Here is a 13,657-nt window from a genome sequence, read left to right on the forward strand (position 1 = left end):
GAAGCAAAACTAAAGGAGACGTCGAAGATACGGAAGGAATTATGAAGAAAAAGGATGTTATACAAAATAATCCGTAGCCAGTTTTCTTTTTACTTGTATTAGATGTATCCGTCTGTATTCAGGGGTTTTCCATTTTTTTAGACCTGAAGGTATTGTTCTTGTTAACCAAGTAATAAAAGATCTGATTTCAAATATAAGCTTAAGAAATGCATATGTCTTAAGCGAGTTTACAGAACAGCCGATAAAGAAGATTAAGCTTTCCTACGTTCTCCACAATAGACGCCATAAATCATTATAAAACACAAATTAAGCCAGCTAATGTTTACACAACGCGTCTTTATCCAGAAACACGGATCACACATCGGCGGCTAATTTCCTTCGCACACAACACAAGTAATCAGCGGAGCATCAAGCGCTCAAAGGAAAAAGACGGTAACAATGTATGATACTCCATACTGTTAATACGTTTTTGTTAGCTTTGTGTGCCGCAATCCATCATATCGGGACAAAGGCGTAAACGCGCGTTGTTTGCGTGAAAACGTTAATTTTATTAAGGCGTCTCAATCAGAAGACGTAAAGTCGGTGGGCGCGGGATTACCTGGTGGGGGCAACTCGTTAGTTGTTGTTTGCCGAGTGACGCGGGTCAATCAGCAGAGACATGCACGGGACCGCACTTCTTCCCCCCGCTCGTTAGGGCGTCGTCTCTGTCAACTGTGAGACGAGCTTTATCGAATCTACGACGCACGGACCGCGGTCGGCTCTACTCCTGGGACCTCATTCTCATGTGCATTTGAATATCGAAACGTACAGCGAGCGCTCAGTCGCTCTAGAGCACTACCACATGCGAACGTGATGACAGTGACAATCATATCGAATTGGAATTATATTAGTTCAATTTTCGTGTCTGAATACGGCACCTGCTTTCGCCTCACCACTGGTAAACAAGTCGAATCAGTGTGAAACGAATTTGCTTTATAAACGAGTGAATTTATGTTCCTATTAACCAAATACCTACGTATAATTATTCATATTTAGTTCGCAATATCTACTTATTCCCATTATTCTATAAGTCGTCAAGCAAGGAAGTATTTTCTAGATTCAGCAGTCTACGTCTGATGTAGTATTAAATGATGGAAAACATTAAAAAAATGGGCAGTGCTGTAAGCTGTCGTTGAAATTACTAGAAGTCGCATTCGAGATCTTTCGCGCACCGGGGTTTGGAACACTTCGGGATCGGTATCAAACAATTTTATGAACGTCACGTAAAAGATAAAGCAGAAGAAATATCTGGTTGGAAATCGGAGTGGCGATAAAAAGCGTCGCATGTCGCAAGGAAGGGGACACAGTTAATTGGGTCGAATTCCTCGAGTTTAGCTAATTAACGCTAATGAGCGTGGAGGGGCGCCTGCGGCTGTGGCCACGCCACGTGGGCCGCTGCAGCGCTGCGGGGTGCTACGCCAAGGCAAACATACAAAACGTCGTATCTGTATTGAGCGCTCTATACGACGTACGACTTTTGTAAAGTAAATAACGTGAGACAGAGTAATTTCGAAAGATCGTAACTACTTATCAAGCTTGAAAGTAGATAAGCTGTTTATCGATTAAGGTAGGGTTACCGCGCTTTTGGCGGGAAGGACGGTAGAAAATGCGGGACGCTGTGTGCATTTTACATCGCTTATTTGAACATAATGACATTCTTTAATGTCTATCGGTAAAGTTAAATGAGACAATGGTGGAATATTTACTTGTTTTAGAAAAAGTGATCTTCAGATTAATTAATCTTGAAATCCTCGGATTTTAACTTCTTTTGCCTCGTAAGTGCGCGGCGAGCAAGAAATACTAACGAAGGAGCTATGTCACTAACGAGGTGAACACTTTCCGTGGTTAAGAATAATGACCACAGACATATAATATAGGTAAAATATCAAATTAGACTTTGCACCTACCTCAATTTATATAAACGTCAGTGGTAGCGAATTCTATTTGACGTTTGAGTTAGTAAAAGTTGTTCATTATGGCCTACATATCTAATCTCACCACGGAGGCTTAGGCTAAGGGATGTAATAATCTAATAATACACTAGAAAAACGCCAATTATCTACAATCTACATGTTAAGAGTATGTTTGTATTTCTGTTATAATGACCAAATAGAGCGGTGACCACTCTGCGGTGTTTCGTAACATCGAAATGACCCCCGTTATCAAGTAAATCTATATATATAAATGCAAGTGTCCTGACTGACTGACTGACTGACTGACTGATTCATCAACGCAGAGCCGAAACTACAAAAGCCAGAAAGTTGAAATTTGCACACCAGATTGCATTTATAAAGTGTATAAGAGATAAGAAGCGATTTTGAGAAATTCAACCCCTAAGGGGGTTAAAAAGGGGATGAAAGTTTGTATGGGGTTAAAGTTTTCTTTTAAGCTAGGAATTCGTAACTTCGTAAAAAGATATATTATTAAAATACAAGAAAACTAATTTCAGCGTTTTTGAAAATTCATCCCCTAAGGTGGTGAAAAAGGGGTTGAAAGTTTGTATGGATATCAAAAAAAAATTCAAGTGGTGGACTTGAATCTTTGTATTTAGGGATATTATTAGAAGACAGGAAAAGTAATTTCAGCGTTTTGTAAAATTCATCCCCTAACAGGGTTAAAAAGGGGTTGAAAATTTTAATCCATTACAAATGCTTTGTAACTTCGTAGAAAGGCATAATAGCCGATTACAAAAAAAAGTGATTGCAACGTTTTTGGAAATTCAACCCCTAAGGGGGTTAAAAAGGGGATGAAAGTTCGTCTTCGGGTGCAACTTTTATTTTAAGTTAGGAACTTGAAACTTTGTAAAAAAGTATCAAATTCAAATACAAGAAAACTAATTTCAGCGTTTTAGAAAATTCATCCCCCAAGGTGGTGAAAAAGGGGTTGAAAGTTTGTATGGATATCGAAAAATTTTTCGAGCACGGAACTTGAATCTTTGTATTTGGGGATATTATTAGAAGATAATAAAAGTAATTTCAGCGTTTTGTAAAATTCATCCCCTAACAGGGTTAAAAAGGGATGAAAGTTTGTATGGGGTTAAAGTTTTCTTTTGAGCTACGAATTTGAAACTTCGTTAAAAGATATATTATTAAAATACAAGAAAACTAATTTCAGCGTTTTTGAAAATTCAACCCCTAAGGTGGTGAAATAGGGGTTGAAAGTTTGTATGGATATCAAACATTTTTTCGAGTGTGGTACTTGAACCTTTGTATTTAGGGATATTATTAGAAGACAGGAAAAGTAATTTCAGCGTTTTGTAAAATTCATCCCCTAAAAGGGATAAAAAAGGGTTGAAATTTTGAATCCATTACAAATGGTTTTGAAACTTCTTAGAAAGGCATAATAGCCGATTAAAAAAAAAGTAATTGCAACGTTTTTGGAATTTTTACCCTTAAGGGGGTTAAAAAGGGGATGGAAGGTCGTCTGCGGGTGCAAATTTTATTTTAAGCAAGGAACTTGAAACTTTGTAAAAACGTTTTAAATTAAAATACAAGCAAACTAATTTCAGCGTTTTTGAAAATTCATCCCCTAAGGTGGTGAAAAAGGGGTTGAAAGTTTGTATGGATTTCAAACATTTTTTCGAGCGCGGGACTTGAATCTTTGTATTTGGGGATACTATTAGAAGACAATAAAAGTAATTTCAGCGTTTTGTAAAATTCATCCCCTAACAGGGTTAAAATGGGTTTCAAAGTTTAAATCCATAACAAATGCTTTGAAAATTCTTAGAAAGGCATAATAGCCGATTACAAAAAAAAGTAAATGCAACGTTCTTGGAAATTCAACCCCTAAGGGGGTTAAAAAGGGGATGAAAGTTCGTCTTCAGGTGCAAATTTTATTTGAAGCTAGGACCTTGAAACTTTGTAAAAAGGTATTATATTAAAATACAAGACAACGAATTCAAGCATTTTTGAAAATCATCCCCCAAGGTGGTGAGAAAGGGGTTGAAAGTTTGTATGGAGATCAGATATTTTGTGAGTGCGGAATGCGGAACTTGAATCTTTGTATAAGGGCATAGGTACCTATTATGAGAATACAAGAAAAGTAATTTCAGCAACCAACATCAAAAGCCACTTGACTTAAAACTTCATACAACTTGCTAAAAAAGAAAAGTACTTAATTTCAACATTGCTTGGGTATTAAAATTATAGGTACTAAAGATGTAAAATGTTGAAGATAAGATTCCACGCGGACGAAGTCGCGGGCAACAGCTAGTCATAATTAACCTATAACCCAATTATTCAAATAGAGAACAAACAATTAACTGTTAATTAATTAGTTTTGTTGATTGTTAAAATATTATTTATCATAGAATTTTAATTAGGCTTTTCAGCGCTTCGTTATGTTGGCCCGAGGATATGAAAATTGAAATATGAAATACAAAATATTAAAATAATAAATTTAAACCATACCTAAGTACTCTACATCAAATGTGTTACCTTTGCTATAGGTATATGACATAATGTCCTTTCACAAAAAATATTCTATTTATATCGAAATGTTTTTCAAACACTCAGAAACGAAACACTATTGACACAAATCAGCACAATCGCTATTAATGAATTGCAAATTGTCTTTAATCAAGAAAACAAACCATGACAGTCATTCGTTAGTTGTACAGCCAACATCATAATTGTTTACTTGCCCGTACCGTAACTTATGAATAAATAACATAAGTCCGCATTGCAAGAAATATCTAAGGACGGTGTAAAAAGTTAGTTACCTCCTAAATTAATCCTTAGCGGGCTCCTAACGAGACCAATTTAGCCGGCGAGATGCTGTTCATCGGTTGTTGTGTGCAAAGCTGTACTTTTTGCCCCCGTCCCAGGTAGAAAACACAACGCAACGGAGCATTTTCATACAATGCGCCCGCGGCTTTCTCGATATACTTTTTTGGCCGATCGAACGTTTGACAGACACGCTATTGTCATTATCAGATGACGAACTAAAAACTGAATCTTTTATCGATGATCAAGGAGAAAAATCGGTTCGTTAAACACACTGAATACCTCGAGGCTTAGTTTTAACATGTTTTGTGCCGAAGAATATTTAAGTCCTAAAGTTACCCAATTAGATGGAACATCAGCTATAACGAGGCAAACAACAAAGATTTAGGGAGTGTTCACACTGAGCCAGCGTTAACGTTTTCGACGTTTATCTGACTCAGTGTGCGTAGTCCCGTTTTTCAGTGTTCAGATTAATCTCTAGGTTGTTATTATATAAGTAAGCTGTAAGTGTAAGTCAGTGCAGTGAGCTGAGCACTGAGCGCCTACCGCCGAACCACGTTCGACGTGTTGCCTCTCTGTCTTGTAAATTCGTACGTAAGTGTGACAGGAGGGCAACACGTCGAACGTGGTTCACGGTAGGCCCTCTGAGTTCCGCGTGCCTCTGATAGTGCAAGATCATAAAATGACCGCTCTAGTTTAACATTATTTTAAGCTAACTGACGACTCACTGTGGTCTATAGTGATATTTCTAGGGGATATGACTCACCTCGTGTAATCGCTTTTGCATAATATCATCCCTCCTTTGAAGTAGAAGGACCGTCCCATGTCCGCTAACGCTTGCTGACAGCACGTGCATTTTAGACACCCGTGATGCCAGTATCTGTCTAAGGCGTGTAAGAGGAATCTTTCTACGATTTTGCCGCCGCAGCCCGCACATTCTTTGAGGGCGGGGTTGTTGTTGTTGTGTGGGTAGTCGTGTCCGTTGGCCGTGAAGGCGGCCTCCGGGGAGGGCGGGTGCGGCGAGCTGAGCTCCGCGTACCCGTGGTAGTGCGGGTTCATGCTCAACGCGCTCGCAGCCAGCTTGACGGTTGGAGCGGGGACCGCTCGACACCACGCCAACTACACGCCCTGGAACAATGGAAAAGGAGGTTAGAATGGATGTGCGCATGCGGCGTTGTAATATACATATCCTTAAGAGAGACGGCACACCGCTTGCGTGACTTGTGCGTGTGCGGCTCCAACATTTTAGCTCACGCGCACGTGCACGTCACGCACACGCAAGCCGGTGTGCACAGGCCTTAAAAGCTTAACTTAGCTAACAGAAGCTAAAATGTGTTGCAATTGGCATTCCGTCGATGATAATAATGAAACTGGAAAATAAACATATTTTTTCCGGTGGTTCCATTCTCTAAAGTGAATAGTGGTCCAACTTTTTAAATCGCTGGCAGTCTGACCTACTCGTACAATATAAAATAACTACGGAACCCTAAAAATGCCCTTACTTATTTAAGGATTTTGTTTTCTGATTTAGTAATATACCTAGTTAAAATGCTTTAAAGATAACTTGAATTTGTTTTTCCCAGTAGTATCCAGTACGAGTATTGGGGGTAACGAGTAGGGTGCTGGAGGGGAACCACTCACGTTGATTTAAACAGGCAGAGCGTCACTTGAATCTTTAATGCCTAGCCAATAGAAGGTCCGGCAATTAATTTCTTAGAGGCAAACAAGATTACTTCTGCCTCGTTTAAGAGAAACACGGAGAGGTTGACCCTTTGAATTAATTTTTCTTTGGAACAGAGTCCGGCGTAGGCCTGCGGGCGGCCGCGTTTATAAAATTTTCCAATTAGCAATTTCATACAATTAGGAGTGGGTGAAGTGAGGGGCTCGGGGGTGGTCGGTACGGCGGGGGGCGCGGGGTGCGTCAACCCGATCCAATTAGCCCGCGGCCGGCGGAGCGGCGGGACGCCCGTCTGAGCGGCCCTGTCGCCATAAAACTTAATTAAACGTTTTAAAACAAGTATTCATTAAAGAATAATAAAGCTTATGTAGTCATAAATAACCGGATTGTCCCGCGCGGAACGGGTGCCGTAATTAAGACTGCACAGAGTTGATCAAACGCACTGATTTGAAACTACCCTTCATTAAGAGAGTGCGCGAGCTTCCGCTGCGGTGCAGAAACTAATTAAGAATAACGGACGGTTTAAAAGCGTAATTAATTTAGATTGTAATTCTATTTCTCTGCGAGTAAAGCGGACAATGTATTTACCTATTTCAGTAACCCTTTCTTCCGGAGCGATTTTCTTTGTTCGACGTAATTTGGTTAATTTGTATGTCCGAGATAATGATGGTACCTACGCAGTTATAGCGGTAATGTAATTTGTTGAATGTCTCTAGCGTAATTACCCGTAATATGGGGGTCATCTCTGACGAGGCGAGGAATGTCGTGTCTAAAATTTGGAGTGTATTCGCGGTCATATATATGTACAAGGTATAAAATCTAAAGAAAAAAACCGGGCAAGTGCGAGTCGGACTCGCGCACGAAGGGTTCCGTACCATAAAGCAAAATAAAAAACGGAAAAAAATGCAAAAAGAAAACGGTCACCCATCCAAGTACTGACCACGCCCGATGTTGCTTAACTTTGGTCAAAAATCACGTTTGCTGTATGGGAGCCCCACTTAAATCTTTATTTTATTCTGTTTTTAGTATTTGTTGTTATAGCGGCAACAGAAATACATCATCTGTGAAAATTTCAACTGTCTAGCTATCACGGTTCGTGCCTGGTGACAGACAGACGGACGGACGGACGGACGGACGGACAGCGAAGTCTTAGTAATAGGGTCCCGTTTTACCCTTTGGGTACGGAACCCTAAAAACACTATGTAACGACATAAGATGTCGTTGTGTTATGTATAAATCAAGTCTGCGTGTATGGGACATACTCGTATGCCGGTTTTCCGGTCCGCTATTAGGATTATTTAGCCCTGTACAGTTTTGTAGGCTCTAATTATATCTGATACAAATCGATTTTAGGTCAAAAAGAACATTAGAATACAAACGCTCATTCACACAGCCTTTGACAAAAATGTCAAAAAAACAGCCAACTCATCGCACTCATTGCTGACAAACCTACACAGCGAATAAAACATTCACTAACGAGATGACTTACACTTTCGAACCTGCAGCTCATCGTTGTAATTGAAAAAAAATCACTTACCTTGTAAATAGAGGGCCTGAGGAGGCTCATCGCACGGCTTTGTTGTCGGGCGGTTGCTAATAAGATTTTTAAACGGCAACAAAGTATCCAATCAATGGAGCTTGAATAATGAAAACGCCACCTGCGAAGTTCCCAAGCCACCCCGCGGACCTAAACACGCACCACGTTACGCTACCCCCGCGAAAACACAAAAAATACCCTGTCCTATTGTAATAAAATCCTTTTTCCTTTGTGTCAAAGCACAGATTGGCTTAATAATAGACTAAACATAAGTTTGGGTAATTATGCACAATTGTATTTCGTGTCCTGGATGTCATTTTTAGGGTTGCGTTCGCTTTTACCGGAACTGTTTACTAATTCCCCCATTTTTGTCAGTAACGGTCAGTTTAATACAAAACATTTGTTTGGACTGAATACAAGGTAATATATGTAATTAGAGTTCTGCCTACTGTTCTGACCCTTTGAAATTAAGACCTACAACATTTGGATACTTTCTCTGCGAACTTCTGAGAAATAGAGTTCATATTCGGGCAAAAAGTAATGGAAGTATTTATCCGAAAATGCCCGCAATTTAGTTTGTTTACAAGAACAACATTGATTACAGCATTACCCGATAAGAAACTCCAATCCAGACACCGATAGCATCATACAAATAACGCTATTAACTAACAAAACGTTGGCAAAATCAACGAAACAAAGACATTAATACCGGTTCCGTATATCGCGTAGTCCGGGTGCGATTTAACGAAGTGCGATAGGTGCGCACGCGACGGTCGCTCATTAGTAGACACGCAATGGCGATCACGCCACGAATATCTGGCCCTTATAGCCTTCATTAGACATAGCCGACAAGTAATGGCTTTCTACACGCTTTCGAGACGCGGCAAACATTGACGCAATCTGCCCGTTACAAGTAACTACGTCACGGTCATACATGTTAATATAGGTACATACACTGTTTCGTCTCATTCCAATGACATTTAAAATTGTAGCATGTATAGGGTGGTGAGTTGGTGACTATAACCGTAACCAAAGCGACACACAAGTAAACCTATAAACAATAGTGACAGGTAAGTAAGTTACTTTAATGAAATTGTTTGGTTTAATACTATAACTTGCCCTCAGGCCACAAAGCAATAGTTAAATAACCGTATCGTTTAAAAACAACTAGGGGCAGGAGCAAGCGGGGCCCGTCGCGAATAACGTAATTAAGGCGAAACCGCTGGCGAAATTAAACGCGAAAACGGAATGAGAATGTGAGCCTAATTAGAGCTGAGAGGGAAAGACGCTCCGGGCCAACCCGGCGATTAGGCGATTGTCGAATAACCTACTACTTACGGGAGCCGCAAGGCCGACCTGGAAAAGTAACTGAGAACCTACCGCGAACCACGTTCGATGTGTTGTCTCCCTGTCACACTTAACTACGAATTTACAAGTGCGATAGAGTGGCACCACGAAGAATTAAGGCTTAGGCCAGGGTTCGGTAACTTCTTCAAGTTACCGAACCCTGCATGGCCTAAGCCTTAATTCTTAATTAGATTAGCCAACTGCAGTAGAAATCAATAATATACGAATGTCAGAGAGCCACAAAAGTTGATCTGACTGGTCTATTTAAGTCCTATTAATGTATTATTTTGGGTGTCTTGAAGAGCCACATTTGTAGGTTCAAAGAGCCACATGATGCGGCCTCCATGCCGCGGTTTGCCGACCTATGCCTTAAGCGATTGTATAGGTAGGTAAGTAAGTATAATATAATAACCTTCGAAAATCTCTAGATATCTACTACTTAGGTTAATCTGAGAGATATGCATCATATAGGTGCAGTGTATTTTAGCTAATTGTCGATATGTGCAATTCGAACATATGTTTTAGAACTCGCCAAACATACTAGTTATTACCCAGAAATCGTTTTTTTTTAGAATATTTGCTGAGCTAGAAATTTTAAATTAAACCCATTTTTTGCTAAATATTGTGTTCAACTAGACTAGAACAACGTTCGTTAACTAAGTTCATTTCATACGGCAGGTTAGTTCACGTTACGCGCACTAGCTGATTTTAGGATGCATTTATAAAATATAGAAAATCTGGGCATCGCTACTATATAGGGTTACCTCGTTATCGTGATATCCAACAAATGAATTCGCGCTTTTAAATGGTGTTACATTTTTTCATACATGCCGCGGCTGGTCGCAAGCATAAAACCAATTCGTTCTCACATCCATACTAATTAAAAAACTGCGGACAAATTGGTGCCCACTTTTCGCCCACGGTACATAAAATATCCATTCCATTGACGGCCCCTGGCCGCCATTGATTAATTTCATCCAATCAGCTGCGATTTCGACTTTTTTATGAGTTAATTGTCATCCTGCACTGGCTTTTCGTATCGGTTACTATCGAGTTTTAAGTTCAGTGCGTCTGATGAATATTTATATTTAACATAAAAAAGCTTGTGTTTTCCTTATTTATTATGCATCATTATAAGTAAATCGTAAAGTATGATATATGTATTAGATAGTATACTATATGAGGGATAAATTCTGTAGATGAGTTAGCAGAGTTCCCGACTTACGTATTTAAAGGCTTTTACGGCTGATCCACTCACCACACTTACGTAGCAATCTGTTATCAGTTTCAATGACGCCAACTGAACACTTCAGACACACAAAAAATCTAAATAAATATAATTAATGTCCATCCCAGCCTTTACAGGGTTCGATTTCCTAGCAATTTTCAAACAGAAATTAACTGTAATAAGAAAACTTTCTAATCTCAAATCAGCGTCCATTTGATGCCGATACTAATGGCCGTTTATACGAGTTCAAACAATTTCTAATATTCGTATACAAGTGCTTTAGAGGTAATGTGGAATATTATTTGCATATAATGACCACTAATGGGCTGGGCGCATTATTCATCTGCGCGCGACCTCAAAACGGCCGCGGCCGTTTGATCGATGTGTTTGCTATACTACGGTAAAACACAGATACTAGCAATTTAGCAAAACCACTTTGTTCTTATTACACAAAAACAGTTACAATATTGTTTCGGAATCATCATCATCATCTCAGCCATAAGACGTCCACTGCCGAATATAGGCCTCCCCCATATGGGGGGTGGGTTGTTTCGGAATGGTTATGAAATATTCCTTGGCGAAAAATGACTATGTTTCGAGTTGTCTTAACATGTAATATATTAATACGCATATTTAAGGATGCTTCTAGGCCGTAAATAGCGCACAGCATCTTAGTTGCTTAATGTTATTGTTTTTTTTTTTAATTAATAATCTTATACGCAAATGCACTACTAATAGAAACTAATAATGCAAATGTAATATTAATAATAGTTTAGGGACTTTTATTTATAATTGCAAATCTGAGTAAGTACCAACTTAATTTCTGTTTTGTCCAGCAAATATAAACGAAAGTTTTAGGTACATAGATTGCTATAATCAACTAAAATGCACTTTAACAGATAAAAATCTAAATGTAATTGTAACACAAATACCTATCCGTGTTTCCCCAGAATCATTTATCAATGATCGGAGATTATATTTAATAAATCGTTAAACATGATAACGATTAATATATGACCAATTTATTAATTATAACTCCTTCCTAACTTCTGAAAGATAATTAATGCATAGTGTCATATTGATTAATACCTATATTGTTTATTTGATTGCAAGGTGTAAGCAGTTCTGACGCTGGCGATGTTCTCCTGCAGGTTCTAAGTACCTCTGCATGTACCTCTAAGTACCTCTAAGTAGTAAAGTACCTCTGTACTTCGACAGCCTCGTCAATTTCGTCAATTAATATATGCTTAGCATAGTTTCACACATTTACTGCCACGAACGGATAATTTTCTTCTTGATCGGGTCACTCTTGACAGAGCGGTCGTGGTCATCATTGGAAGTCTCCCTTTGTGACACGTTTGACGGCTCGCCTCCACTCCTCCCTGACGGCTGCGCGTTTAGCGCATTCGTGCAAGGGGCCGTCCATTGCTGCCTTTATTTGGTCCGTCCACCTCATGGGCGACCTTCCTCGGATAATTTTACTAAGCCTAAAAGCGTGAAAATAGATGAACAGAAATGTAGATGACATGGTATATTTCCGTGAAACGTTTAAGTTTGACAGGAATTGTCATATGACATATAAGTAATCTTCCACCCAAAGACGTGAACACGAAAATTGACCCACTCAACTAGTCTCATAGGTACGCTCTATATCATGTGCTGACAGACAGACTGACAGCTATATGTAGGTATAACGTCGCTCTCATAATAACCCTCGTTTGGAGTCGAGCGAAAAACTACAACTGACATATATTTATTTAATCTAATTATGTAACAGAACTGTGTTCATAGCCCGGTTATTCAGGAGCATAAACGTACCAGTGTAAATGATTCATTAAATATCGACTCAACGTTATCGATATATCGATAGCGAGCAGATTCTAAATCATAATAACAAAGTGACTCATCCTCGATTAAATTGATATTGTTTACACGTAGTCTATACTGTCGCGTCGATATCCCTGTGACAGTTCTTTCAAATCTCTTTTGCTTGAGCTTAATTGAAAAAAACAATTGAAGTATTAATATGTTATTCCCGTATTAAAGTTACATTAAAAAAAAATGTGCTTAATTTCCAAAAAATGTCTATATATATAAAACCAAGTGCGAGTCGGACTAGCCTATCGGGGGTTCCGTACTTTTTAGTATTTGTTGTTATAGTGGCAACAGAAATACATAATCTGTGAAAATGTCAACTGTCTAGCTATCACGGTTCATGAGATACAGCCAGCGGGCGCAGCACGGTTCCATTTTTATCGACTATCACTATGCGCGTCCCTTTCGCACTAACATACTTGTTAGAACGTGACAGGCATGGTAATAAGGGATAAAAACGCGACCGTGCTACGCCGCCTGGCTGGTGACAGACATATGGACGGACAAGCGGACAGTGGAGTCTTAGTAAATAGGGTCCCGTTTTTACCCTTTGGGTATGGAGCCCAAAAAATACACTGACATAGGGATCATCATTCGACTAAACAGGTATACCTATAGTTCTTTTTTTTAGCATTAGAAAGAACTTGCAAGAATGTAAGCGATCTTAACATGTCTTTTAATTGAAAAACGCTTTATAAAAATCAAAAACGATTACTTATGAAAGCAGAAAAATATAAATGATCGTATTAGATTCATAATTGTTACATATTTGCCGCAACTTATTTTTAAAACGTGTTTTTCAATTAAAAGACACATGAAGATTGTTTACCTTATTTCTAAAGCTAAAAAAAACGAACTATAGATAGTTTCGTTGTTATCAGTTTATCACGTACCAAATTCCGTCCATGTGTTGGGATGAATGTATAAATGCATATGGCGTGTGAGTAAGAATCCGTTTCTTTCGAAGATCGGGGCTGCGTGCGCGCAATTAGAGGCGGATGAGCGATTACGCCTGTGAAAACCAACTGCCGAGGTCTACGCACACCACATATATTAGAGGTGGGATGTTTAACACAATTCCATTATAGTAGTAGTAGTAGTAGTAATCACTTTATTGTACACAAGACAGGTTTACAAAAATAAATTACAGTAATGGAAGTATAATGACAACTAGAATTTATTGACCCAAAAAAACAACATAATAATAACAGCATAGGTACCTTCAGATC

General features: G+C 39.0%; 1 protein-coding gene across 2 annotated transcripts in view; it reads right to left on the reverse strand.

Moving 5' to 3' along the window:
* The window catches only part of LOC134663569 (LIM domain transcription factor LMO4), a 280,250-nt gene that overhangs the window by 101,037 nt on the left and 165,556 nt on the right, over nucleotides 1–13,657 (reverse strand). For both annotated transcript variants that reach the window (XM_063519974.1, XM_063519973.1), the window contains exon 2: nucleotides 5,530–5,891. In XM_063519974.1, the coding sequence (XP_063376044.1) occupies nucleotides 5,530–5,822 (293 nt within the window). In that variant the 5' untranslated portion in view covers nucleotides 5,823–5,891. The remainder of the gene's footprint in view (nucleotides 1–5,529; nucleotides 5,892–13,657) is intronic.

This window comes from Cydia fagiglandana, chromosome 4, assembly GCF_963556715.1.
Source record: "Cydia fagiglandana chromosome 4, ilCydFagi1.1, whole genome shotgun sequence".
Classification (NCBI taxonomy): Eukaryota; Metazoa; Arthropoda; class Insecta; order Lepidoptera; family Tortricidae; genus Cydia; species Cydia fagiglandana.